Here is a 26,305-nt window from a genome sequence, read left to right as displayed (position 1 = left end):
CACGATGAGGGCGAAAAGGCGCAAAAAAGTAGAAGGACCATACTCCAGCTAGAGCAGGCAGTCGTGTCTCATTATCAGTAATCCAGTACTGTTACATGTAATCCCTCAAAGACCACTCCACCCTTTCAATCTTAGAATATGTGCAAAAGGAATGACTAAATTACTCCTCGTCCTCGAAGTCGGTGGCCTCAATGGCCATGGCGCGCTTCATCATGCGCTTGAACTGGCGGTCAGACTCAGCAACAGCGCGAGCGAGGTTGCGGCGAGCGGCGGCGGGAGTGTTGCCAGCCTGAGCCATCTGGACGGGGACGACACCACCGAAGGGACCGGCGCGAGCAGCGTTCTGGCAACGGACCAAGCAGACGTTGCTCTGGCCGGCGACGGTACCAGTGCAAGTCTGGCCAGCGGGGATCTCGGCCTTGATGGGGAAGTCGGTCATGGCACCAGCCTGTGGTTGTTAGTATCGAGTGCTTGAAGTGAGAAGAAGATGTGACTTACGCGGTTGCGGGAGTTCTGGCCGGGAACGGTGACGGGGACGTTGATGTTGGTCCAGGTGGCACCAGTAGCATCACCGTTGATCATGCAGTCGTAGGGGCCACCACCGTCACCGTTGACCTGGTGGACGGTCATGTCGATGGTGCCACCGGCACGGATCTGGGGAAGCTGGTCACCAGTGGCGGCCATGATGGCCTTGGTGCCAGTCTCCAGGTCGTTGGTGCCAGCACCGACGGTCTCGCCGAAGGTGTCGGCGGCCTCGCCCTTGAAGCGGGTGGAATCGGCCTGGAAGGGGTCGCGACGGGTTCCGTCACGAGGAGTGCTGAGATCAACACCGAGGGCCATGCCAGTGCCACCGAGCTCGCCGGTAGCGCCGATGATGGCACCGTGGCCAGCCACCAAGTTGGCGGCGGCAAGGATAGCAGTAGCAGCGACGGTCTTGAGAGACATTTTGACTAATAGTTAAGAGATGAATGAGATGGTGCTCCTTGCCAGAGGAGTGTAAACGAGTAGTATCCTGCCGGAGGAGGTATTAGAACCGAAAGAGAGAAGAGACTGCTGAAAAGCTGAAGATGTTGATGCTGATGATGAGAAGAGATGAGAAAAGGTTGGGAGGAAATCAGTTGCTTTTGTACTCGACATTCCACGATGTTGAGTCGATACTCTACAGTATGCCCCCCCCCCCCCAGCACATGAAAGGCAAACTTAGCAGAATATCTCCTACGTCGCCTGCACGATGCACATACCGTCTGGTGCCTTGCAACCCTTGGAACCGACACCAGCCCCAACATCAAGCATATTGTTTAGACTGTAGAGTGGGAGAGAAAAGATGAGGCCAAACACCGGCGAGAACGACCGCATCTCGTGATGGAGACAAGTTCGAAACTGGGCCCTTTCCGATTCGGATCGTCGAAGGGAGGCTCTGTGTGGGAGCCGACAAGGGTTCGAACCTTGTTGAAGAGCCAATCGCATCGCGATCGCGTTGTCCTCCCCCCTCCTCGAAGAGAGCAGGGAGGGGAAGAAACACTGTCGCAGATCAGAAAACGTTTGTCGCACATCCCTGGTGTGCCTGGGAGGGAAGATGATGTTCCAGGATCTGCGCCACGCCCGTATTATTCCAGGGCACGGGAGAGAATAGCCCAGATCAAACACACCAGACCCGTCTCTGTCTCCCCCGTTTTGGTTGGACTAGTTTGGTTTGGTTGGTACCGCACGTTGGCGAGACAAGAGAGGCCGTGCGGAGAGTCTGTGAAAAGGCGACTCGACAGAGGTGATGCTTGCCCTGCGGCGCGATTTCAAGTCTCGAACCTGCGCTCGGCCATTGGGTACGTTCGTCCATAGTGGAAGCGTAATCGTGAGCGACTGGGAACCAAAGAATGGAGAGAGACGCAGAGATCTCTGACGGCTATCATCTCAATCTTCTGGAACAAAGGCCCCTAAAGCCCACCCCGTTGCAACTTGCTGTGTGAACTTGGACAGCGGACGATAGTGGATACGCCAACGATGAGAAGTTGAGATGTCATGTTGGGCTTAGCCATGCCCGCAGTGTCGTGCCTGACACTGGTGCTCAATGCCACTCTCTGCATATTGGTGTTTTACGGATGGAATACCGAAATGGGACAAAGGCGTATAGAAAATCACCAACGGGCTGAGAGAGGCGAAGTCCCTGCAGAACGCAGCGATGCTATGCATTACTACGTACTCTCAGCTAGGCACCACGGGAGCTAGCGCTTAGTGTCAGGTACGCCAGGGCAAGCTTCACCACTCCCGTTTGCTTGTCTCTGCCCTTTGGCTTGCTGCCCAGTCTCATTGGTCTTCTTGGATTTAGACTTGACTCGGCTGCCCGAAGTATCCACACAAAGTAGCATTCGCACCACTCCGAATAGGTTGAAGTGGTGGGAAGGGGAAACAAGGAGGTGGCCCGCCAGGAGTACGGAGTCACGGAGGCACGAAGGCCTCCAGCTCCGGGAGGAGGCTGGGGGATTTGATCGCCGTTGACATGGCAAAGGATGCAGGAGGGGCGCATCGTTTCGCTGATCATTGTGAATCAATACTGCCAGCCGGGCACGATTCCTAGGAGACCATCGCATGAGCCGCCGGTGGTTTCCACGACTGTCGTTGCACCGCCAGGCGTTTCTCGTTTCTGTGGATCACCCATCGACCCTGGGGAAAATCAGTTCCAGGGCCAGGCGAGGCGAATGTGGCCCTGTTCACATGAACACCTTGAAAGATCCGGGGGTGGCCAGGGACAATAGGTAGGCTTCATTATGGGGGAGACCTGGGCAGGGAGTATCGGTTGCCTTTTGCTCCGATGCAAGCATGGCAGTTCTAGACGTCCTGACAGGGAACGGAGGGGCAAGTTGATACAGGGGGGGCCGTTGCGCTTGGATCTTGCAGACACTGCAGACACAACCATCGCCAGTACCACACACGCAGCTCACGCAGCTAGGACTCGAGAGCCTCAGCCAATCCATGGAGACCCATGGAGAAGGGGGCGCGGCTGGCTGAGTCGCCAGCTGTGATTCGTGTTGTCCGTGCTACACCGCAGCATACCTGGAACAGGAACTGGTCCACCCCGCTCGAATAGAAGCGCGGAGAAAAATAAGCTTGGCAAAAAGAGTTGTGTCAGAAACACGATGGCGAAATCGGGTCTCTACTGGGGGGCTTGTATCCCAGGATATGATCGCATTGGGAAGCATGGGACACACAGAAGACGCCCGTTTGCTATTCTGGTTTGTGGGCAAGAGTCGCCTCTATGCCATGAGGCGCACATTCTACTGCGTAAGGTCCCACGGTCCGTTCCCAGTCATTCATACTTGGACGAGCACTCAGGGGGTCCGGCTGATGCAGAAACCGAGAAGGGTCATGTCAAGATTTGATAGGTAGGAACATCGACACACTTTCAGGCAGCCTCACGGGCAATTGAGCCTTCCAAGACTTATCTTTAGTTGTGTTTAGTCGTGTGCTGTAAAGCTTGTCTACACGGAGCTTTTTTGCCGCCTTGCGTAGCACTGGCATTTGCTCAGGCCTCTTCTTGAACACTTGGATTCTTCGCCTTCTCCCGGGTCGGAGCCGAGAACCGGCTGGGCGGTCCCACTCTCTCGGCCGATTCCGTCTTCCGTGGTGGGTCTCCTGTCCCGTAAGGTCCCCCCACTAGCTAAGCCTTCGCCGCAATGATTTCCCTCTTTCATAGAACCACAATGATTTGCATTCCCGCGCCCGCGATGCTTGCGTAGATCAATCATCATCTGGCAAACCAATCGCAATACAGCGCATAGTGTAAAAGGGGGGAATTCCTCAGCCACAGTAAGGCCTGGTGCGAGTCGCCAGGCCCGCTGTGCGCACGAGACCTGACGCGCCCCTGACGCCGCACGCGGGTTTGATCTTCGCTGCCAAGCTGCCAAGACACCTCAAAACTCGCCCTACCCCGAGCCATGCCTGCAGTACTCGGGTGCCAGGCGGTACATGTAGCCATGGGAATCCTATGGCCCGGTGGGATGGATGGCAAGAAGATGCGTAAAGATGCAAGGCTACTACATACGTCAGGTACAGCCAGGACTACCTACGCGAGGTTGCATTACATGCCAAGAACATACTTTACGTAGGGCAGAGAGGCATAGCAGGGGGCTAGTCATGACCACCACAGCACGGAAGAAAGCCTGTGAGGGCAACTCTCTCCGATCCTCTCGGATGGCTCCAGCTGTGAAAGCTTGTGTTTGGCGAAGTCTTCACCCAAAGTCGTTAGTCGAGAGTTCATGCATCGCCCAAGGGACGAATCGTACTCATCGTATGTCCCTCGTCATGAGTGGTTTAGCATTCTCTACAAGTGGCGGAAATGCAGGTCCACGGTTTCTATTTCGTGAGGCACGTTTCTGACATTTGAAAAATTGAGATTCTTCAGCCTGTAGTCTTTGAGGTGCTCCTGAGTCAAACCTTTTCGGGAATAGACTCTCATCGATTACCTTCATCCTAATATCTGATGCTCGGCATGAGACGCCCTACTCCATCGACCGAAGTTTTTTTCAGAAGCAGGCACCAATCCTTTGACTGCGCCCATCTTAACTACGCTCGTGCCGCGAGCAGTTCGCTCACCACCGCTGAGATCTCGCCGTCTATACTTGTCGCCAACCCATCTGCCTCCAAATCCCATGGGACGGCCGTCTCAGGTCCTTTGCCTACCCTCACAAGCTTCACTCTTCCCCCGCCTCTTATGACGAGATCCTCGTTAGGCCATCTCAAGACCCCCGGCGTCGACATCCCTACGCCAAGCTCTAGGATCACTGTCGTCCTTTCCTCACGATGCACCACGTCCCGGCGGAACTGCTTCCATCTCTTCTCCCCATCCTCAAAGGGTTTCTCGTTGAACCAGTGCCCTGCCCTCACGCAGATGTTCATTTTGCCGTTGCAGAACTTGCAAAGGGGGACCTTGCTCGGTTCTGTCAGTATTTGAGATACCGGATCTAAGAACGCCTGCGCAGCTGCAACTAAAGGTGCCGATGGCACTGTTGCCTCAGGTCGGCAATTTGCCAGGCACTGGAAAACCGAATACGATCCTTGAGGGGTAGAAAGTCTCTCTGGTGATAACCCGTTTGCGACAAAGAGACCATCGGCGTTAGACGTCCTCACATGCGCGTTTTCCCCAAACCTCTCAAGCCATGAAATGAGCGTTCGGTACATTCCGGATTTTGGCCAAGACGTGACCATCGCCAAGTGGGTGAAGTAGTATCCCCAGCGAACTTGTTCCGTTGGCCAGGAGTTGAAGCCAAAGACGCTGTACAGAGTTCGCAGCCCATACTTCAAGAAACCGGGAAAGTTCTTGGCAAACAGGGCCGACGAAGTGTAATCCAACCCATCGGAAGCAGAGAGACCGGCACCGGCACTCACAATGACTGCGTCAGCCGCGTCCAGCCACTGCCTTGCCCGGTCCAGCGAGTCGCACTGGATCAGCGGCGGATGATTCGCACTTGCCGGCGGAGTAAAAGTCGGCGCTGCCCGCCCCATCCATGAAGTATGCGGGGGAGAAGCCAGGATTTCCTGGTACACAGCATGATCTGCGTCCGTGAAGGTGTTGAAGATGATATCGGTGATGGACGTATCCTCGTGGTGCTCAAGCCAATCTGCGACCGCGCTGACCGCCACGGCTGCTGCATCTCGCGCCGGATAGGCAAACAAGCCGGTCGAGATGCCGCATAACGCGACAATTTTCCTGCCATCCGGCGTCGCGGGCAGCGGTTCGACTGTGTCAAGAACGCTGCGATAGCATTGGGCGAGTTGGAGAGTCTCGTTTGTCGTTGGTTTTGAGCCGCGTTGCAGTTGCGGCCCGACTGTATGCACCACATGATTTGCTGGTAGGCAATAAGCGTCTGTGACTATCGCTTCGCCCGGTCCGAGTTCACGGCCTCTTTCGTTCATGACCCGGTGGCACTCGTCCCGTAGCCGGGGGCCGGCAGCAGCGTGAATGACATTGTCTATACAGCGGTGTGGTGGCTGGAAGCATCCGAGGCCCTGGCTGTTTGCGGCATTGGTGATTGCAGTGATACCGGTGAGAGTCGTGATGTCACCTTTCCAGAGCGTAACTCTAACGCTCTTATGGTTCGCTCGTTTGAGTGTTATTGTCGGTTGAATAGAACCCGCTAATGTCAGGACACGATGGGATGCCTGCTGCTGTAGGACCGAGTCTATCTCGATCAGAATGTCTTCTGGGAGCGGTGAGTCCGGTGTGCGGACACAGAGTAACTGGTGAAGCAATTGTAGATGTGTAGGGGGCTCCAAGTCGTCGAGTTGGTCCTTGATATGACGGAGGTGGTGGTGATGATGGCCGTGATCGCAGTCGTCATGATCTGAGTCAGCGCCTGAGTCCGCTTCGTCCAGTAAGTGGACAAGAATTTGCTGTAGACTGTCCATGCTTTGGTGTTATTATGAAAGTTCCTCGTTTGCTCGCAGCACCTCTTATAATGCAACTCCAACCTCACCCAGACAAGGGGACACTACTCTCTTGTACAATTTATCTTGGTTCACATGGCGGAATCGATTTCAAACATGGCAGAAGTTCGTTTGTGAGACTGCTCATTCTGGTTCCGATTTTATCTTGCTTTGGTGAGCTGCCGGAAGCAATTTGCATCCGACCCTCAACATCAAATGAGACCTCTCATCGGCTTCCAGAATACTCTATGAAGTGATATACTTATCAATTTCACAACCGTGCTGACCATGGCAACGAGCGCGAAATACCGGAAATATGAGTAGACTGGAGAGAAGGCCATGTTATTGTCGAACACACTTGCATTTGCAAGCTGCATCCGTTGGCCTGATATCCCGCATCTGAAAAACCGGAATTGTCCTCTCTCATCATCAGCAATTCTCACCGCGCACGATAACGCTCCACTTCATCTTGTCAAATGCCTGTCCTGAGGATCGCAATACGTTAGGTGAGTTCCTCTTCGCGCAGGATTGCAAGACCTTTTCAGCCCCCTGTGCAATGCCGTCGAATGTTCTCATGGTCTTTGGTTTGTCGTCCTGTAAAATCTCGACTCAGCTTTGCATGTAGAGTGTCGTCTTAAATTCTAGACTCACGTCATTACACCACCAGATGGCAGTTTTGAATTCGCAAGTCATAAGAGCGCATTTTCCCCGGCCAACCTCGAGTTTAGCCCTCCTGTGCCGGATGCGTTTGAGTTCGTTGATGCCATCTTTTACAACGGCGACTGAGCCCAAGGGAAACTTATGACAGACGACATGCGAAATATCGAACTTGTTCGGCTCTTCTAGGGCTGAAGAGGTGGTAGGAGAACCCGATTCAGGGCCCAAGACCTGCGCGTACAGAGAGTTGTAGGACCGAAGATCCGCCAACACCTCCTGAACTGTTCCATTCAAAACGACTTTCTCGGCTCTCGGGTTGATATCATCTTGAAACTCCCACTCTGGGATGATAATCTCATACCCTTCAATAGGGGCCAGGTTGGTGGTTGCTGATCCATAAGCCTATTGTCATGTTAGTAATAAACCATGGAGTAGCCCTGGAATCTTGGGCATACCAAAACGGCCAAGGAAGCAACGATGAGAGCTTGTACTTGATGGAAGCGCATTTTGATGGATTCAAGCGATCGAGTGTCGAATGCAAATATCTGAAGTAGAGTCCGAAGGCTGTCTGTCAGTATGTGAATCGTTGTAGATGGAGAGCCTGAAGTAAGCGGTATCAAGTTAAAGTGATCCATTAGAGAACCTTGAGGTCTCAACAGATATGAATGACCGCTTTTATCTGTGGAGCTGAACTCTAACATGAAGATGTGGTTGAAAATACTGAACAGACATCTTCGCATCCTTCATTGACGCTACCTTAGTGGCTGCTTGAAGCCTTAGAGGTGCCGTCTTCTCGAGTGTCGGCCTACCGACAGGAAAAGTTTCAAGGACACCTTGCACGCTTGAACTAGTACTTTCCTATCTTCACCCCATAGGTACCTCAAATACCTCTGTCTCATATGTATCTAGGTAAATCCGATTGCTTTAAAGGTGAACAGGTTCATATGCTCGAGCGCTGAGTGGATGTGTATTCTTCTTGTTATCTCATGATGTTATATGCGCTACAATAATGCTACTATTCTTCAAGGACTATGAGGAATGTGCATTTCTCTATCCGCTACGCGACAGGCATGAAATAATAGTTACGTAACTAAAGCCGAGAAGATCTCTTTCTCATTCTTTCTTTCTCTAAACAGGAAGACGAAAACCTGTTTGTTTATGAATGTCATAAAAACTAAAAGATTCAAGAACATCTTTTCGAGTATCATGAAAACTCCGCTAATGAACAGGAAAATGCTGCATATTTCTTTTCAAAAATAATAACATTCATTCTAGTTGGGTTCGTTGTGCAATTTTATTATTGAAGTACTCAACTTAGCGATGTCCGAGACTTCGGACCTTGACACGCTCTTGCTACTCCCATAGCTAATGACACCATAGGTCATGAGAGTAATGCCTCGTTTACGACCAGCTCACCCAGCAAAGTGCCGCCTTCAAGTCACCCTCTGAGAAGCAGAATACTAATTATGAATAGAAACGAGCTCATACCCGAGACTGTGAGACATGACTTGGCACCTCCACCATCTCAGTGCCAACAGGTTCATGTCATGGCGGCTTGCCTGCGTAGTCATGGGTCCGTGGGCATTTCACCTTATGCAGTCGTAAATTCATCGGCTACTGCGTGACCGTCGACGCTCTTATGAATGATAGGAGGTTTTGATCAGCAGTTGAAGATGCCCTGGGACCAAAGCTATCAGGGCGGAGGCGAGGGGATGCTTCATTGTCCTTATCACCTTGCTTCAGTGAGAACCTTTCAGACTTGCATCCGATTCCCTTCAGAAATAGAAAGAATGCGTGATTGTCCCGACTGTAAGGTAGCTCGGTCCTCCCCTCTCGAGCTGCCTCACTTATCATTCTGTTGTCTGGTCGTAATACCGCTATCGCTTTTCTGCCTGTGCAATTAGGATATCCCTCTCGACGAAGAAAGGGATATCTCGCATTTCAATGAGATATTAATAGGCGCCAATCCGACTGTGAGAGAAAAAGAGGGATGGGGTTCAGCTTTCTAGCTCAACGCCATCGTAAGGTAGCATCATGCATCCGAATTCGTTTCTGGCATGGTCGTTCCCTCAGCCGCACAAATTATCGAGAGTCTCAGCTGAGTTGAACCCGCATTAGCACTTGATCTACTCCGTAAAGAGAGGTCATAAATGCATTTAGTTGGCTATTCCACAAGCGGAAGCCCCTGTGCGGCATTCTTCATCCACCTATGTGCTGAGAGTATTCAGGTAGCATACAGCAACGGGACAATAGTCCAGACCCTTCTGAAAACGGCATCAATCTCTCGTTTACAGTCAAATGGTTCACAGTTAAATAGTTCGATTGTTTCGAAACACCTGATTCGTCTGGTACCGAACGTCCGTGCCCACCACTCACTAGCAGTTCTAGACTCTTGAAGACCGGCGTTAATGCGGTTATGACTAGCGTTCTTTCAGCTCGCCGCAGCATGTTCTGAGACTTCACAGAAGAGAGTAACTTAGGGGTTCGAAGACTACAGGGTTGCCCAAACACCTTTTAAGGGCGGAGCACGACCTACTTTTGTTCTGAGACCTTCACTTGATCTAATATATCATCTTCTCTATCCGCCCTCATAGTCACTGCAATATCTCCAAGCAGTCAATTTACTTCAAAGGCCATTTTAAGTAACACTAGCTATGGGTACCAACAACAACGTACACGGGAACGCCATTCCTGCGAATTCCCCCCCTCCCCCGCAAAAATACATCTCAGCTCTCAGAATTGAGGCGTCTGATGACTCGGATTTCTTCCCGACTGGCACTTGCGTGGACAACAGTGGAGATCTGGGTAGCCCAGATTGTAATAATAGTTTCGGCGGAAAGTATACTTACGTCGTAAAATCTTTTACTGCCGACCCATCCCGCGCCATCACTGGATTAAGGATTGAGATCACTGGCGACGACGAACCGGCATTCGGAGGGGACATGGCTCAAGGAGCTGGCGGCGACTACCGGTATGTGGTCACTTCACGAGATTTGAACTTGCCTACGAGGATCAGTGAAGTACAATTATGGAGATCTCCCAACGACTCTGTTTCCCTCGGTGATGCCCGCGCGGCTGGATGGGACGGAATAAGTACAGATATCAATCATAAGAGAAGTGGCGCGTACCTGTATCTTGTTTGGAACAATGTTCGGGTCTGAACGTGGCTCATGTCGAGGAGTGTTGTAGACTAGGGGTTTTTTCGTCGGTCAACTCGGTTTTCCCCTGGTCAATGTTTATGTGTTGTTTTGCTTTTCCGGTTTGAAACAGTAGGAGTCGAATGAAACCATTTGAACCTGCTGGGAAGAGGACTATACAACTTGTGTACCTACATGTATACATCCTTGTCATCCGGCCTAATTTCAGTCCGGACTACCATCCATTGGCTCATACCCCTACTAGTTCCTCCTTTATGAAAAAGATCAGTCATGGAAGAAGGGACCGGGTTGAGACGATTATGAACGTCTTGTTGAAATTTTAGTTGCAGGTCAAAGCTATAATCGTACTAGTACTCTAAAAACACCTTTTATCCGGTAGGATTAGGCTTAGAACTGGTATTTCTTTCGGCGTCGTCTACTTTAACGAACTATCACAAGCGCCATCCATCCAAGACATCCGTATCGTTATACACAGTTAAGTCGAAGTAGTGTACTTGTCTTTGTCCACCTCGACCAAAGTTCTCCGACGTGATGTTGAGCAAGGTAGCCGAAGTAGTTGAAGACGTCAAGTTTGTCAAGCCAGGGAAAGCAGCCTCCATCATGCTCGAAATTTCCCGCGGGGTGTAAAAGTCGGGACCCTTGGCTTCGATGTTCTTCTGGAAAAAAGAAACATAATCCCTTGTATGATCGACATCGGCGAGCGCACTGAAGGTAGTGGACGCTAGCGCGTGTCCCGGTATGACAAGACTAGGTCTGAGGCCCGTGATGAAGTTGAGGGTCGTGAGCCAAGACTCTGTGAGGGCGGGCGTAAGAAGGTCGGCGAGCCAGGCATGCATCTGGTGGCCGTAGACGACGTCACCTGCGATTAGTGTCTTTATAGACGGAATCCAGAATGAAGATAGATCAATGGTATCGCCGCCGATGTTCTTGAGTATTTCGATCGGGCACTTTTCGTCGCCTGGGAGGGTGAAGAAGGAGAAGTTGTAGGCAGTCGGAATCGCGGGAACGGGGGCGATAATGCCGGGGCCATAAGCGGCAGACCAGAATTCAGTCTAGAAATTTGTTATTACCATTCCTTCTCAAAACGTCAACAGGAATTCTCACTTTGTTGATAGCCTCGTTCTGGATCCCCTGCACCGTCTCTGGCGTGGCGTAGTGCTTGGCCTCGGGGAAGTGCTGAAGGAATGCTTTGCCGCTCAGATAGTGATCGGGGTGATTATGCGTTGTGAAAGCCGCCAAGAGAGGCTTGTCAGTTGTGTTCTTAACCCATTGAGCCAGAGTTCCCGCGTCGGCAACTGCAAGAGGCAAGTCGATGATCGCAGCGGCTTGAGAGCCGATGATCAGAGACGACACAACATCCAACGAGAACCCTGGGCTGATATAGCTTTCGACTTTCAGGTCGCAAGTGCATGACGCGGCACCTTTTCCGAACACTCCTGATAGAGCGACGGCGGTGATGATCTCACTAAACATGACGGTGTCGGTACGTCTGGTGATGGTAGGAGAGCAAAAGACTTTGGTGAACTTTCCTTCGATGCACCAAATGCTCCAGTCTTGGAGATACAGCGCTCCTGATTTTATAAAACATCAATCTACGTTTGCAAAAATTTCAGTCCTTCAATCTGCTTCCGAGTCTTGGCCAAATATCGAGTGCCCTTAAGCCGCCTCGGATGTATTATGACTTTGGAAGAGTCGGAGCTATTTTGTTTCCGTTGCCACTTTTTCTGACAACCTTCACTTGTAGCATCAAATCTATGGCGGTGACCACTACCCTTTAAAATTAAATTGACTATTACGCCAGACAACCCTCAAACCTCTTGGCGGTTGAAATAAAGATTAGTGATACTCTCTCAAGCGGGTTCCTGTTGTATGCTTATAATCTCCCGAACTATGATATCCGGGACTTCCGATCCATCGGAGACTGCGCACCCTTCTCCTTAGATCAGTCTACGGTTCCATGAGAGGAATTCAGGCTTCTCAGGATAGTTAACAAAGAATTCAAATTATGTTCGAGGTTGAGACCATTTGGCGATTGCACCTGGACACAAATCTCAAACGCGGATGCTGCAATTCATTCTCCGGTGTTGTGACCTCAAAATGACTACAAGATGTTCAAAAAATAAGAGCGATCTGTGTGAGAGAAGACAACCAATCTTTGAGGTGACATCGGTAGTAGAATGGAAGAAATGGAGGCCCCCGAAACTAGAATATGATGATGGTGATGGGAGGACAGATACGTCTCACGTGTCTAGAAAGCGCCGCGACTTGTGCCTTCAGAACGCGTCCTAGAAAGATCTCTAGTCACGATTGCGATTAGACTGTTAATTTCCGATGGCCTTTGTGTCTTATCCCGAAGAGATGGTAGCCGCAAAACTTTGACACTCTAAGTGCGTTCTGGCCTAGTCCCAGCCGCTGTTCGAGTCAAAGCATTTGATCATGACACGCCATCATCGACAAAGAACACAGACCCAACCGTTCCAGAAGTCGGCTCCTTCAACGGCCGTGCCTGAAGGCTCATAACGGTCATCCCCACGACCTCGTATTCCGGCACGAGCAAGGGTGACCACTCCTCATCGTGACCTTTTCACCAGCCCGCGCAGGTGTCGTCACGATGTCAGACATCACGCCAATAGAAACGCTCTCGGGCATGAAGAAAGTATGCTTGGCAGATCTACCGATTCTTCTTCGGCAAATACCCGACATCATGCTCGAAATAGCCTCGCACCTCCCCACGGAGTCCGCCATGTGTCTGGCCCTTACCTGCAAATCTCTTTACGGTCTCCTGTCCCAGACGACCCTTCCAAAACTAAGGACAAGCGACAAAAGACTCAACAACTTCCTCTTCCTCATTCTCAAGGACATTAGCAATCAAGGGCTGTACCTCTGTCATCACTGCACGCAACTTCGGCATTGGATCTGTCCCACGGGGACGGGTTGCTCAAATTGCCCCTCCATCGGCAAAGGGCAATTACTTTGGAACACGTCGCATGGGAGATTAAACGAAAAGATTCATTCGTGTATCGGCGCATCAGCATATTTCACATACACCGTCAACGGTTCAGAAGACAGGAACGACAACTCGAGAGTGGTCATGCACCGGGATCGAGGAGGATGGCGATTATGCTGTAGCAAGAAATTAGATGATGTTTTTACGATTGACTGATTCAACATCACGATTTAAGACAAGGAAAGGGCAACCAGATGCGACAGAGGGAAATCTGAGGTTATACCAAATTTGTTACTCAAACGCATAAAGAAATTCTCATGACTACATGTACCCTAGCACCCATTATCCTTAACGCCAATAATATGCCCTTATAATGCTTTATCTAGCAATAATTCAGTTCAGTCCAATCTGTTCAAGCAACCACTTGGCCTCTTCAAACACTTCTTCCGGCGTGCCCTCAGCCTCGATGGGGAGGACATCCAACTCCGCGACACCCGCAGCCTCATACACCTCAACCTGTCCCTCTACCATGCTCGCCAGCATGTAGTGACCCTTGCGCTGATTCATCCTTTGCACAAGCGTCTCAGGACTGGCCTGGAGGTCGAGGAAGACAACCTTGACGCCCTCCTGCTCTGCAAGGACGCTTCGCAGGGTATCGCGATACGACTTCCTCAGAGCCGAGCAGCTGACGACGACAGAGTCGTAGCCCAGATCTCCGAGGGCTTCAGACGCTCTCTTACCAATGCGGCTAAGCCATAGAGACCGATCCTCGTCAGTCAAGACGACGTTGCTGCCCATCTTCTCGATGGATGCCTTGGAATGCAGAGAGTCGCCCTCGATGAAGGGTGCCTTAAGAGAAGAGGCCAGAGAGGTAGCCAGCGTAGACTTTCCGCTGCCGCAAGGGCCCGCAATCATGACGACCGTCTTGGCTGAGACTTCGTTCTTTTTGACCCAGTGGTTGGCCTTGAAGTATCGGACAAAGTTGTCGACAAGCTTCTGATCCAACACGGGCGCTTGGGCCAGCGCCCGTGAGAGAGAGCAGGCATTGTCGGTGACATACGTCTTGGACGGCGAGAACTCGTCCTTGTCATACTTTGACGCGAAGAAGTCGACGAGCTTGATTGGCGGGTTGGCGGCGGGATCCGGGTTCGAGTCGCGCAGGCGACGAATCCACTCCTTGGGCTCGACCTCTTCGAACTCGAGGCCAGCGGCCTTGAGGGCAGGGAGGAGATCGTTGGTCCAGCTGAACATCTTGGGGTTCGCGACGTTGGTGAAGACGCCGTCTGCGTCGGAGAGGGAGATGTCGATGACGCCCTGCGCGACGGTGTCGACGGGCAGCCAGGAGGGTGTCTCTTGGAGTTTGGGGAGGGCGCCGACGGTGATTGCCGTTTGGAGCATGAGGGGAATGGCTTCCGTTGCGTTCCAGACGCCGTGTTGGGTGTCTGCGACGATCTGGCCGATGCGCAGGACGCGGGACTTGATTCCGGCCTTGGTTGCCTTGGCGCAGAGGTGCTCGGCGACGACCTTGGACTGGGCGTATCCCATACCCTGAGCCCATTCGAGATCGGGGACGGATTCGGGGACGGGGATCGTCGTCGCGCGCGCGACGGTGCTGACGGAAGAGCAGAAGTTGAACGAGGCAGGGGAAGATGCTCCGGTCTCGACGTCGCCGGCGGCCTTGCACAGGGCGATCAGGTGGTTGACGCCAGCAATGTTGCCCTTTGCGAAACTTGAGAGGCGCATGTTGAAGTTGACTGACCAGGCGGCGTGGATGACGAGGCGGAGATCCTGCTTGACCTGGCGGTATAGTTCGTCGGAGAGACCGAGCTTGGCATCGGCGAGGTCAGTGGACAGTGCGACGAGCTTTCTGCGGGAGGAGGCGGGCAGCGCGTGGTAGAGCCTGCGCTGGATGAGGGAGCTGTTGACGCGGCGGACTGCGTCGGCGTCGGAGCTTGCACGGGTGAAGCAGTAGATGGTCTTGATGGTCGGGTCTGCGGCAAGCTTGGTGACAATATGCGCTCCGAGAGAACCAGTAGCGCCGGTGACGGCCTATGGGATGTTAGTACAGAGGTGCGAGAGGGACGTTGCTTGGGATATCAACTTACGACTGAGGATCTAGGAGCCGACTCGATGGGACCAAAGTTGCCGTACTTGTCAATAAGCTCTTGCATCTCGCTTTCGATGGGAACATCGGCCTGAACGCCCTCTCCAGTACCGAGACTGTAAAGGTAAGCGCTCAACTTGTTGATCGACGGATGATCAAACACAACAGTCTGGCCAAGCTTGTTGTCGCCAATGTCAACCGTCCTCAGGATATCGGAACGCATTTGGATAGCCTGCAGGGAGTCGAGACCAAGTGAGAAGAAGTCGGTATCGTCATCCAGCTGGACCTTCTTTGAAAGAGTCTGGACGAGGCCCTGGCGGATGAAATCTTGCAACTCAGGAACGCTAAACTTCTTCAAGTCGCCGCTGGCCGCGTCTGCATTGTCGTAGACCTCGTCAATATCCTTAGCGTACCGCTTGTAGAAGGCCTGGCGAATGACGCTGCCCTTGTCGGTTCTGGGATACTCGCAGTCGTAAGGGAGAAGCTTGATCATGTTCTTGGAGACACGGGCATAGGCCTCAACGGACTTGCTCGCGCTCTCGACTACGGGCCAAACAATCTCAAGAATCTCATCATTGCTCTTGCCAGCCAGCGCCGCAGCTGGAACGACGAGGGCACCAAGAGATGGGCGACCGACGCCGAAGATGACGCACTCTGTGATGTTCTTGTTGGAGCGGATCGTGCCCTCCATGTGGACGGGGTTGAACTTCTCGCCGTTGACGAGTGCAATGGTGTCGTCAAGTCTGGCAATGTACTTCCACGCCTTGGGGATCGTCGGGTGAGGCTCAAACAGATCCTTTGTGCAGTACGATCCATCCTCCTGATTCGTGGCTACCTTGGCAGGCCAGCCGGGCAGGACGCAGCACTCAAACAGGTTCGGACCGCGAGGAATCCACTTGAGGTACGGCGCGAGCTTCTCGTGCTCGCGAACATAGTTCCAGACCTTGTCGTTGGGAGGGCGGAAAGACGTCATGAGCTGACCGACCTCAGTTGCGCCGTAGTGGCCGACGAGGTTGACGCCGTTGTTGACGAGGGTGTCGCCGAGGTCATCGGGGCAAGCGGAGCCGCCGTACATGACGATCTTAAGCTGGCGGAGCAGGTCCATGCCCTCGTCTGTCTCTGCGAGGAGCTTGAGCGCGTAGGGCACACCGTAGAAGATTTCAAAGTTGTGCTTGCGCATGATGCTTGTGAGGTGCTCTCTGGTCAACGGGAGATCCGCGTTGTACAGGTGGATGGGCTTTCCGCAGTAGATGGCGCGGTACAGATTGCAAATACCGTGGTTGTGGTACAGGGGTAGTGTGATGAAGGCCTTCATGTTCATGCTGCTGGAGTAGTTGTGGATGGCCGACTTTTGAGTCTGGTAAATGGGCTTGGGCAAGCCAGTCGAGCCTATGAAGGTCAGTGCTGCTCAAGAGGCAATACATGGAATACAACTCACCACTAGAGTGAATGATGTAGATCAGGTTGTTGGTCTCAACTGAGAGATCACGACCATAATCCAGACGGGTATCAGCATGGACTTCGATGGGGAAGTCAAACGTTGACTGGCCGGCAATCTCAAAGACATCAAGATGAGGCAAAGTCTGCTTGGCTCCCTCGGCCGTCTCGAGGTACCTCTTGTCAGCCAACAGGAACTTGGCACCTGTAACGCTGATGAGAGACTCGATGGCTTCCTGTGAGATTCTTGTTGACAAGAAGAGCGTCGTGTGTCCAAGCTTGGTCAAGGCCAGCATGGTGACGAGGTAGTCAAAGTTGGAGGGGCCAAGAACAGCCACTGTCGTGGGCTTCTCATCTGAGTTGGGACGGCTAGGGATGCGCTGCTCATAGAACTTTGCAACACGGTAGGCAAAAACGTCGAGCTGCCTCATCGTGTAGTCGACATATGTGATACCCGAAGAAGGGTAAGACACAATGACTTGGTCAGGTTTCGATCGGGCGCGCCGGCGGACCAGCTCGTCCACAGTCTTGAGCGTTGAATCGTCATTGTCCAAATCCTGCACTGTAGCAGCGTCAATGATGGGATTCGCGTCCAAGCTGGAGCTCGGGAGCGCCGCGCTCGTGGGACCGTATACTGAGGGGGGACTCATGGTGGACGATGTTGCAGGTGGTTCATCCAAAGTCGACGATGAGTGTTCTTCGGATTCTTGATGATGAGTCGATGACCACCCTGCTTTTGAGGTTGCGAATGGCTTGATGAGTGGTTCATGTGCCACCCTTTTGAGAGATGGAGAACGGCTCCGCGGCCCAGGCAAGACCGTCATTGTTCCGACGCCGATGAAGTGAATTCCTCAACATCCGCCATGTTGATACCCTGCCTGACGCTCTTCCGAGTGGACCACGCTTGTGGCGATCGAGGCGGGACAGAAACCTGGAGGAGGATCTCCGTTGGTGGGGGAGGCATGAATCCGTTTCCCCGCTCATTGCTGGGGTTAGGCGACGGATTTTGAGGGCTCCGCCGACGGGTTTGGACGGATTCGACAAGGGTGTGACTAGCTCCAAGGAAAAGAATCCGCCAGTCTGAATCACAACTGCGGACTCTGTGGTGATGGAGTCGTTGGGAGCCACATGTCTTGATCGCAGTGTCGATGGCAGAGTGGCTGAGAGCGATTTATTATCTGCTTGATCTTTTCCATCAAGCGACCTGTTTTGGGCACATTATTATATAATTACAGCTTGATTTGTGTAGAGTTCAACAATTGCGTCCATACCAGCCACGGATAAACGCCATTGATCCTTGCACATACACCAAGAAACTCTCCCAAGATGCCTCTCGCAACACACTTCACACTCAACACTGGTGCAAAGATCCCAGCAGTGGGATTCGGCACCTGGCAAGCCGGACCTCATGAGGTTGAGCGTGCTGTTGAGACTGCTCTGCGCTCCGGCTACCGCCACATCGACTGCGCCGCCATCTACCGCAATGAGGCGGAAGTTGGTGAGGGCATTCGCAAGAGCGGCGTGCCTCGTTCAGAGATCTTTGTCACAGGGAAGCTGTGGAACACCAAGCACGCACCCGAAGATGTCGAGTCCGGTGTTGACAAGACGCTCAAGGACTTGGGGACGGATTACCTCGATTTGTTCCTGATGCACTGGCCAGTGTAAGTCTCATTCTTTGTTCATTTGTGCCTGTTGTTATGCAATAGATACACAATAAATCATGTACTAACCTCATTTGTAGAGCATTCAAGCCGTCGGATAAATGGTTTCCCATTGACTCCAACGGCGTCTTCGAACTGGCCGACATTGACCCCGCGGAAACGTGGGCAGCCATGGAGAAGCTGGTCCAGAGCGGCAAAGTCCGCGCCATCGGTGTCTCCAACTTCACTAAGCAGCGCATCGAGGATCTTCTGACAAAGACCAAGACGGTTCCCGCCGTCAACCAGATTGAGGCGCATCCGTACCTCCAACAGCCGGATCTGCTCGAGTTCTGCAAGTCAAAGGGCATTCAGCTAGCCGCCTACTCGCCTCTGGGCAACAACCAGACGGGTGAGCCGAGGACGGTGGACGACCCTCTTGTGGGTGAGCTGGGCAAGAAGCTCGGCATTGACGGCGGTCAGTTGCTTGCTTCGTGGGGTGTGCAGCGCGGCACTGTCGTTCTGCCCAAGAGTGTTACCCCTAGCCGGATAGAGTCCAACTTCAAGGTGCAGGAGTTGCCGGGGGATGCCTTTGCGCAGTTGAACGGGCTCGAGAGGAACAAGAGATTCAATTGGCAGACAAGATGGGGTTTCGATATCTTCCAAGAGCTGGGAGAGGAGGAAGTCAAGAGAGTAGCCCAGGAAATGGGTCCTGAGAACTTGACAAAGTTCACCATTTAGAAGACATAGATCAATGCAAATATTATAGACTGTATTTAAGTCCTGACCCCTAACCTCCTATATCCGGCATCCAAGCCAACGGATTTGAGTCAATGTCCAGGTATGGGCCGAAAGCAGAAGAGTCGAGGTCTAGCCAATCGGTCGTCTGCCATTCATCGAGCAAGTTGGATCCAAGGAACCCTGCGTCGCCCTGGTCCATCAGATCAACGGGGCCAGACTCGGTGCCATACCCATGGTTGAAGTCGAATCCGTCGGTCGTGATCGACGCTCCTCCGTTCCCCCCATTCGCCTGCAGAGGCGGCACATGCATATCTGCGGACAGCGCAGCCACTCGAGGTGCAGAAGTCCGGGGTGCCTGTGAAGCCACCTGAGTTTGCCGTGACATCTGGCCGAGACCCTCTGTTCTGAACTCTTCCAGGATGATGGCGTACCGGCGGCTGGGTGAATTGGACGCCGTGGCGTGCGCAAGATGCGTCTGGCATCGCTCAGCCAGATCCATGAGCTTCGTATGCTTTGCCTTTCCCTCACCCTCAAGCGTGATGCCTCGCCTCTTCTGCTGGATATCCCATACATACGTGACCAGCAGGGCGCAAAACGTGACGTACTGCGTCCACCAAAAAGCGTGGAAGATGGGCCCCTCGGCGGCCATGCCATCTACTGTCTCGAGCACCGTCCTCGCTGCGCCAATACACTCTAGGATCTGTGTCTCGCTGCCGGAGCTCAAGTTACCCAGGAGAAAGAGGCGGTTCGCGTGCATGATGGCGTGGGAGTAGGCCAGTTTGAGTACCGTTGCTTGGCGACGGAAGCTTGGGATCAGCATGGAGGGGCGGATCGACCCGAGGTGAGGCGGGAGACTGGCGCGCCATTCGTGGATCTTCTTGCTGAGGCGGTGTGCGGCGGCGACGCGTTCTTGTTCGGAGATTGCTTTTATGGAGTAGACTTCTCTTGATGTGTTTCCGATGATTTGCGCTATCCTGTCAAATGTCAGTACTTGTACGCAGAGAGTGTGATCAGACATGGGGCTGACTTACTTGGCATGGAATATCAGCGCGTCAATGTGACAGTCTGAATGTTCCTCCGATCTCTCAATGGGTCCCTGTGCAGTCATATCCTCGTCGTCGATCCTATCCGGGTAGTCTTGGTCAATGTCATCATCATGGAAGTGACGTGGACGGCCGAATATGACGCCCAGGTACTTGTCTAAAACGTAGCTGGTCCAGAACGTCCGCATACGACACTGCGCCTGGATATAATCCGAGTTGCTGGGTGTCAAGTGCCGCTTCTTAGCCGCTTTTCTGTGCATACCCAGCGCAGATATGATCTGAAGCGCGTTTCCAAAGGTGTACCAGGCGCGGTTCATACGCGACGTGGTCAGGAGGTAGAGAACCTGGATCAATCGCGACTGAGCTGACTCTAGCCGAGGGAGCCCCGTCTCACGCTCTGTAAGCTGCAGTGCGACGCAAAAGAGTTGGTCACTACGAGCCAAGGATAGAGCCTCGCCTTCTGGTGAGTGAAATCCCTTTGACTTTTCGTTGTGAGCGGTGGCAATGGCAAGTGCCGTAAGGACGATGGACGCTTTACCCCGACCAATATCCTGCCAGACGGCTTTTCCGTGGCGGAGGTTATTGATCATGGTCTTTAGCCATGCCTCGACGGAAGGGCGGTGCAGCACACGGTAGGTCGCGATGGAAACATCAAAGTACAGTGCCAGCAAATCCTGAATCTCTCTGGAATCCGGAAGCGACAAGTTGGCCACATCCTCGTCAGTAACAGGGGGCAGCGGCTTATCACCAGCCAGCATGAGTGGCTGGCTGTCGGTCGAGGCGTTGAGCTCGTCCGGGACGATGTTACTCTCGTGTTTCGAGAGCCGCTTCCACGCCCTGTGCAAGAAAGTCACACCCGACGTCGGGTCGAAGATCTGGCCCTGGATCTCAGCCATACCAAGCTCGGGCGAGGCTCGCGACGCCGGGCCCTGGCTCTCGCGTACATGTCCCCTCAGCGAGCGCGACGGCGCGGCCGGTGCAGCGACGTGTTCTCCGCCTCCATCTTCAGTAGTCCGGTACATAACAGGCGGCTCCTCGGATCCGGATACGGCATTGGAACCTGTAGACCACACAGCTGAGGGCGGAGGTGTCGGGGGCCGACCCCGGGAGTACTTTGCATCGTAGACGCACGTGAGGCCCTTTCTGGTACACTTGTCGCAGGGGATAGTCCCGCTGCACCGCGCCTTGCGCTGCTTACAAAAGTCGCACGCGCGGCTGACTTTCTGCAATTTGCGGCGATTCGCTGCGGCCGCGGCGGCGGCAGCGGAGGAGGACCCAGTGCCAGCCAGCTCATCGGATAGAGGCGAGTGCTGATCGGCGGCGGAGCTGAAGCTTCGTTTCCGTGAATCTCCACGGGGACTGCTAGCTGCGGCGGCTGAAGCGGCCGATGAGGAGTGACGGCCATCGGGAGCCGGATTTCCCGGGCCGGGGAGAGGACGGCGGTACTCCGGGGCGTCCATGACCGGTAGGCAAACGCAACGGGATGGAGTCGACGGACTTTTGCAAGGGTCCACTCCCTCTGCTCTCCTTTTCCTGTTATCTTGGCCGTTTGGCTTTTCTGATTTGTCTGCTTATGCGCAGTGTCCCAGTGGAGCGACGAAAACGCACGCACGCGGTTACGCCCGCGCGTTGCGCACAGTGAATGGGCGGGTTACCTTGGGGCAGAGGCGGGAAAGGGTTCGAGACTCGAGGAGGGAGGGACTGGATGGAAAGTCGGAAAAGAAGGAAGAGAGATGGGACAGGAAACTTGAGCGCAAATCGACGGAAAACGGAGGGGATTTGTCTGGGGAAAGACAAGAGTTTCTGACTTGGGGGGAGGCGGGGGCCGCTACGACGACCAGGGACAAGGGTGTCTTTTCCCCCGCTTCCTCCTCATCTTTGCTGCGGGGGAAGCACTAGGGTGCACATAGTCTTCCTCGTTTGTTGACTTGATAGTTGCGGCGTGTTCGGTTCGTGGGTATGCGATAGATCCGGGGTTGTCCGGGGTACTGCTAGATCCGACACCGAGGCGGATTCTTAGGATTTATGGGGAGAGGAACCAGAGGATGAAGGAGAGCCCGAGTTTCCCCGTCATCAGAAGACGCCATGCAGCAATTATCAATGTGATGTAACAGTTAACAGAGCAGATGAGTAAGTGGCATTCTCAAACGGCCAGTATCACCTGTCGAGTTTCCGTATCTGACTTGTTCGGCACGTCTTCCGACTTCCAAGATAACATCTGCATGAGGGTTGTAGTCCATCACGATACCTCCTTACAACCGATCATTGCCGGCAAGAGGCTGACAGCTCCTAAGAGCCAGGGATTCTATCGGGATGTCTCGGCGTGCGCCAAGAGCGAGTCAGTCGTTGGACATCAGAGTGTTCAGGCTGAAGAGGCGTAGCAGCTGGAGATTGCTCATGTAGCTTGGCAGGCACATGCTTGGCACGTGGACACAGCACACGCTTTAGTTCTGAGTTGATGCGTGGAGCGTACGCAACCACCAAGGGAGATGAGTACGCCTGGTAACTATTTCACTTTGTAATCGATAGTATCAGAGTTTTTGATCGACCTTGACGGCATTGTTTTCCCATAGGTAGAATTCAGGAAGTCTCGAAATGAAAGTAATTGATTTCAATTTCACGGGCTTTGACACGAAATCAATCAAGTTAGCGGGCACAATTTTGGCACGTATTGCAAGGATTTAAAATACTTATGGTCGATGAGCTGTAAATATTATTCATGCATCTTTACAATGACTCGAAAAGTAAGTCACTTATTCTGCTCAGACTTATTAGAGGCTCAGGGTTATAGTCGATGAAGATGTCTAGGTAATTCCAAACTCTCAACCAAGCCTCTGCAGAATTGAAGCACGTTACTACTCAAAGGTCACAGTCAGGTAACGGGGCAAAGCTGAGATATTCGGGCCAGAAAGGATTGCTGTTCATTATCGGCATCAACAATCGCTATTTACTCGGGAAAAATCGTAAGTGTCAAAAACATCCTCGCGCCTCACCCTAGATTTCCTCCACAGCCATCAACCGGACATTGAGACTCAGTCTCCGCCATCCATAGTCCGCCTGCCCTACGACATCCTCGCATAGCTTCTATAGAGTGTACTTGAAGTGAGGGCTCTTGTCACCCATATCCATAAGCTGCTGCTCCGTGTACTTTGCCCGAATCTCCTCCTCGGACATCTTGGCTTTCCTATCATTCCCCCACTTGTAGCTCCATTCCAGCAGCAGCGCAACGATCAACCCGCTACCGCCAAACGCCAGCGACAGCCCGAAACCGGTGTAGTACTTTGGCTTTTCGTTATCGAGATACATGTAGCTACCAATGATGCCACCGATGTTGCCCACGCAAATGTTGAAAGCCACACCGATGGCGCGGCGCGAGGCCGGGGCGAGGTTGTTCGCCGCCCAGGAGGAACCCGCGGGCTGGATGGGGTAGATACCCATGCAGGTGATAATGACGCCGACCATAGCTCCCGCAATGTTACCGGACAGATCACCCTTGAAGGAGATGATGACGCCGTAGCCGATGGTGATGAGGCCCATGGGGATCGCGACGAAGGGCATGCGCCAGTAGAACCTGTCCGACAAGCGTGCGAAGAAGATGGCCGAGGCAGCGCCGCAAAAGTACGGCGGAACCGTCATGAGCTGTGCGGCTGTGTTGTTGAAGCCCATAGCCTTCGTGATAGTCGGCAGCGTGAATTTAGTGCCATAAGAACACGCCGAGGTGGCGAGGAGCGCCCACGCCTGCATGTACAGCCGCCAATTCGTGACAACGGCCTTGAGGTCGTGCCACTTGAACTTGTCCTCCTGCTTCTCGTCCTGGAAGCGCCCGCCCTGCTTGATGAAGTGCTGGATCTCGAGGAAACGGATTTCTTCGGGGGTAAGCCATTTCCCGCTGAGTGAGGGGCGGTCGATGAGGAGGAAGAAGGTGGCGATGCCGAGGCCGACGGTGAAGATGCCCTCAAGAATGAAGATCCAGCGCCAGCCTTCGTAGCCGCCTACGCCGTCCATCTTTGCGATTGCGGCGGCGAGGAGGCCGGAGAAGGCGCCGGAGAGGGCGGATGTGCAGTAGAACCAGGCGATGCGAGCTGCTAGGTCGCGACTTTTTGAGTTGTTAGTTGAGTGTTTCTGGAAGAGAGAGGTAATGGAGAACTCACGGTAGGTACCAGAATGTGCAGAGATAAACAGCACCAGGGTAGAAGCCGGCCTCAAAGACACCAAGGAGGAGACGGACGCTGAGAAGACCGGCAAAGTTCTTCACGACACCGTGACAGGTCATTATGACACCCCATATCGTTACGAGGGTACCAAGGTATACGGATGGACGATTGAACTTTTTGAGGATGATGTTGCTGGGAACCTCTACATAGGAATCAGTAACTTGAAGTGAACCAGTATAGTCTGAATGGAAGGGGGTAAGACGTACCAAGCAGGACATAGGGAACGAAGAAGAGACTGAGCGCAATGTTCCACTGCACACCGCTAAGCTTCAGATCCTCAGCCAGACCTTCAATCTTGGCATTGCCAATGTTGGCGCGGTCGAGATGGGAGATGAGATAGAGAACTGCAAGCATCGGCACCAAGCGGATGTCGATCTTTTCTCTCAGTGTTAGCAATCAATCCCACTTCGTTTCGAAGCAATCCCCATGCTGTTCCCAGACGATGCTGCGGTATGAAAACCCAAACATACCTTGCGAATGGTCTTCTTGCGCTGCTCCGGCGTGAAATTGGCATAAAACTCGGCATCGTCCTCGCTGAGCCCCAGCACGCGCACATCGTCGATTATGCGCACCACAGGCGCCTTCTCCGAGTCGGACTGGGCGTCGTCTTCTCTGTCGTCGACGAAGGAGATCTCCGGCTTGTCCGTCGTCGACATTCTGCACGGCCTCTATGTTTGAAGTCTTTTTTCGGCTACGTTGTTCCGGTTGTGACCGTTGCCGTTGGCGGGTTGCGATATGATACACTTGACACTGTAAAGAAGAGAAATGAAGTTGGAGGAATGTAGAGGAGGAGGGGGAGAGGGAAGAAAAAGGGGATGCTTCTGGCCTGAAGAAGAGAGAAAAGGAGAAGCAGCAAAAGGTGAAGCAACGATCTCGAGATGTACGCTCATATGTATGCGTCGGACGACTGCGTGGTAGGAGTAAGGTAAGGTAGTCAAGGCTAGGTGGCTAAAGGTAAATGGAGGCTCCAAGAAACACATAGGCGTACAAACCCGAACGAGACAACCAGGTACAGACTTGGCACAACCACGGTGTTGGATCCTCCCAGGAAAGCCGCACTACTCCATACCACTACTACCACCTCTGGGCTCTTGGCCCGGCCCATTCTCTCCCCCTCGGTCTCTGTCTCTGTCCATCTCGCCCATGCTACCCTGCTCGGTTGCTCTAACCTCCCCCCTCGAGCCGTGATGGCTGTGTGGGGTCCCCGCAATCGCGGAGACCCGGCCGCTGTGGATTTGTTAACCCAATGGACTACGTAGATTAAGTGTAGTGGATAGCATTCTGAAGCCGTGAGAGAAGGTTTGCATATGCTCGCTGGTGGATATGTTTATCCGTCGAAATTTTGACGGATTTCCAAACACGCACCAAAGACCAAAGGGGATGGAACCACTTTTAGTCGAATGTTGCTGGCATTTGTCATGTAAGAATATGGACATGACGGATTTGTACCCACTTTGCGTTGAGCTTTCCTCGTGACTGTTCTCTAGCCCGACGGACTTGTCTCAAGTTCTCGTAGCTTGTCATTCTAAACCCCAGTCATCTTGAGAAACAAAATGATGAATGATTTCAACATGACCTAGGTTATCGGTTATTGTCAAGTCACACGGTGACATGATGGCATCCGTGCGGTTCCGACAGAGAGGAACAAGCTAACGGACTTGTCAACCATCGGTCCACGTCAATCTCGAGCTGATGTGTCTCTCGAAAAGCTTCGCCCAGTCTAACAAAGACATAGATCCAAGTCAGAACTGACAACTATCCGGCAGTTGGAGGCTGCGGAGAATAAACCCAACCAACCAGCCACCGCGACGGGCATGCTTAATCCCCAAATCCCCCGAAGTCGATCCCTCTGGGCGCAACCCCCTCCTCTCCCCTCCCCGACTCAAATCCTCCCGTCTTCTCCCGCGATAAACACACCCTCGTGCGGGGAAAGTGTGGTGCGGGGGATGA

General features: G+C 53.1%; 10 protein-coding genes across 10 annotated transcripts; 3 read left to right on the top strand and 7 right to left on the bottom strand.

The window, feature by feature from the left end:
- Window positions 1–160: 160 nt before the first annotated feature.
- Window positions 161–945, bottom strand: CCOS01_10219 (uncharacterized protein; the record flags this gene model as incomplete). The annotated part of the gene is made up of 2 exons (XM_060458375.1): window positions 161–448; window positions 499–945. 2 exons carry the CDS (start codon window positions 943–945, stop codon window positions 161–163), a joined length of 735 nt encoding a protein of 244 aa, XP_060311540.1.
- Window positions 946–4,557: 3,612 nt separating this feature from the next.
- On the bottom strand, window positions 4,558–6,399 carry CCOS01_10218 (uncharacterized protein; the record flags this gene model as incomplete). Its single annotated transcript, XM_060458374.1, has 1 exon — window positions 4,558–6,399. The coding sequence occupies one exon, from the start codon at window positions 6,397–6,399 to the stop codon at window positions 4,558–4,560; it is 1,842 nt and encodes a 613-aa protein (XP_060311539.1).
- A 447-nt stretch (window positions 6,400–6,846) lies between these two features.
- On the bottom strand, window positions 6,847–7,580 carry CCOS01_10217 (uncharacterized protein; the record flags this gene model as incomplete). Its single annotated transcript, XM_060458373.1, has 3 exons — window positions 6,847–7,011; window positions 7,069–7,476; window positions 7,530–7,580. The coding sequence occupies 3 exons, from the start codon at window positions 7,578–7,580 to the stop codon at window positions 6,847–6,849; spliced, it is 624 nt and encodes a 207-aa protein (XP_060311538.1).
- Window positions 7,581–9,728: 2,148 nt separating this feature from the next.
- Window positions 9,729–10,235, top strand: CCOS01_10216 (uncharacterized protein; the record flags this gene model as incomplete). The annotated part of the gene is made up of 1 exon (XM_060458372.1): window positions 9,729–10,235. One exon carries the CDS (start codon window positions 9,729–9,731, stop codon window positions 10,233–10,235), a length of 507 nt encoding a protein of 168 aa, XP_060311537.1.
- A 428-nt stretch (window positions 10,236–10,663) lies between these two features.
- On the bottom strand, window positions 10,664–11,705 carry CCOS01_10215 (metallo-beta-lactamase family protein; the record flags this gene model as incomplete). Its single annotated transcript, XM_060458371.1, has 2 exons — window positions 10,664–11,284; window positions 11,337–11,705. The coding sequence occupies 2 exons, from the start codon at window positions 11,703–11,705 to the stop codon at window positions 10,664–10,666; spliced, it is 990 nt and encodes a 329-aa protein (XP_060311536.1).
- Window positions 11,706–12,936: 1,231 nt separating this feature from the next.
- Window positions 12,937–13,395, top strand: CCOS01_10214 (uncharacterized protein; the record flags this gene model as incomplete). Its single annotated transcript, XM_060458370.1, has 1 exon — window positions 12,937–13,395. One exon carries the CDS (start codon window positions 12,937–12,939, stop codon window positions 13,393–13,395), a length of 459 nt encoding a protein of 152 aa, XP_060311535.1.
- A 177-nt stretch (window positions 13,396–13,572) lies between these two features.
- CCOS01_10213 (male sterility protein) lies at window positions 13,573–17,370 on the bottom strand (the record flags this gene model as incomplete). Its single annotated transcript, XM_060458369.1, has 3 exons — window positions 13,573–15,228; window positions 15,285–16,672; window positions 16,722–17,370. The coding sequence occupies 3 exons, from the start codon at window positions 17,368–17,370 to the stop codon at window positions 13,573–13,575; spliced, it is 3,693 nt and encodes a 1,230-aa protein (XP_060311534.1).
- Window positions 17,371–18,046: 676 nt separating this feature from the next.
- On the top strand, window positions 18,047–19,098 carry CCOS01_10212 (GCY; the record flags this gene model as incomplete). The annotated part of the gene is made up of 2 exons (XM_060458368.1): window positions 18,047–18,381; window positions 18,462–19,098. The coding sequence occupies 2 exons, from the start codon at window positions 18,047–18,049 to the stop codon at window positions 19,096–19,098; spliced, it is 972 nt and encodes a 323-aa protein (XP_060311533.1).
- A 49-nt stretch (window positions 19,099–19,147) lies between these two features.
- Window positions 19,148–21,601, bottom strand: CCOS01_10211 (fungal specific transcription factor domain-containing protein; the record flags this gene model as incomplete). Its single annotated transcript, XM_060458367.1, has 2 exons — window positions 19,148–20,072; window positions 20,130–21,601. The coding sequence occupies 2 exons, from the start codon at window positions 21,599–21,601 to the stop codon at window positions 19,148–19,150; spliced, it is 2,397 nt and encodes a 798-aa protein (XP_060311532.1).
- A 1,624-nt stretch (window positions 21,602–23,225) lies between these two features.
- On the bottom strand, window positions 23,226–25,011 carry CCOS01_10210 (inner membrane transport protein yfaV; the record flags this gene model as incomplete). The annotated part of the gene is made up of 4 exons (XM_060458366.1): window positions 23,226–24,237; window positions 24,293–24,497; window positions 24,562–24,730; window positions 24,826–25,011. 4 exons carry the CDS (start codon window positions 25,009–25,011, stop codon window positions 23,226–23,228), a joined length of 1,572 nt encoding a protein of 523 aa, XP_060311531.1.
- Window positions 25,012–26,305: the final 1,294 nt, after the last annotated feature.

The sequence above is a fragment of the Colletotrichum costaricense genome (assembly GCF_030867565.1).
Source record: "Colletotrichum costaricense strain IMI 309622 chromosome Unknown Scaffold_10.1, whole genome shotgun sequence".
In the NCBI taxonomy this organism is placed as follows: domain Eukaryota; kingdom Fungi; phylum Ascomycota; class Sordariomycetes; order Glomerellales; family Glomerellaceae; genus Colletotrichum; species Colletotrichum costaricense.
This window is presented reverse-complemented; position numbering and strand designations above follow the sequence as displayed.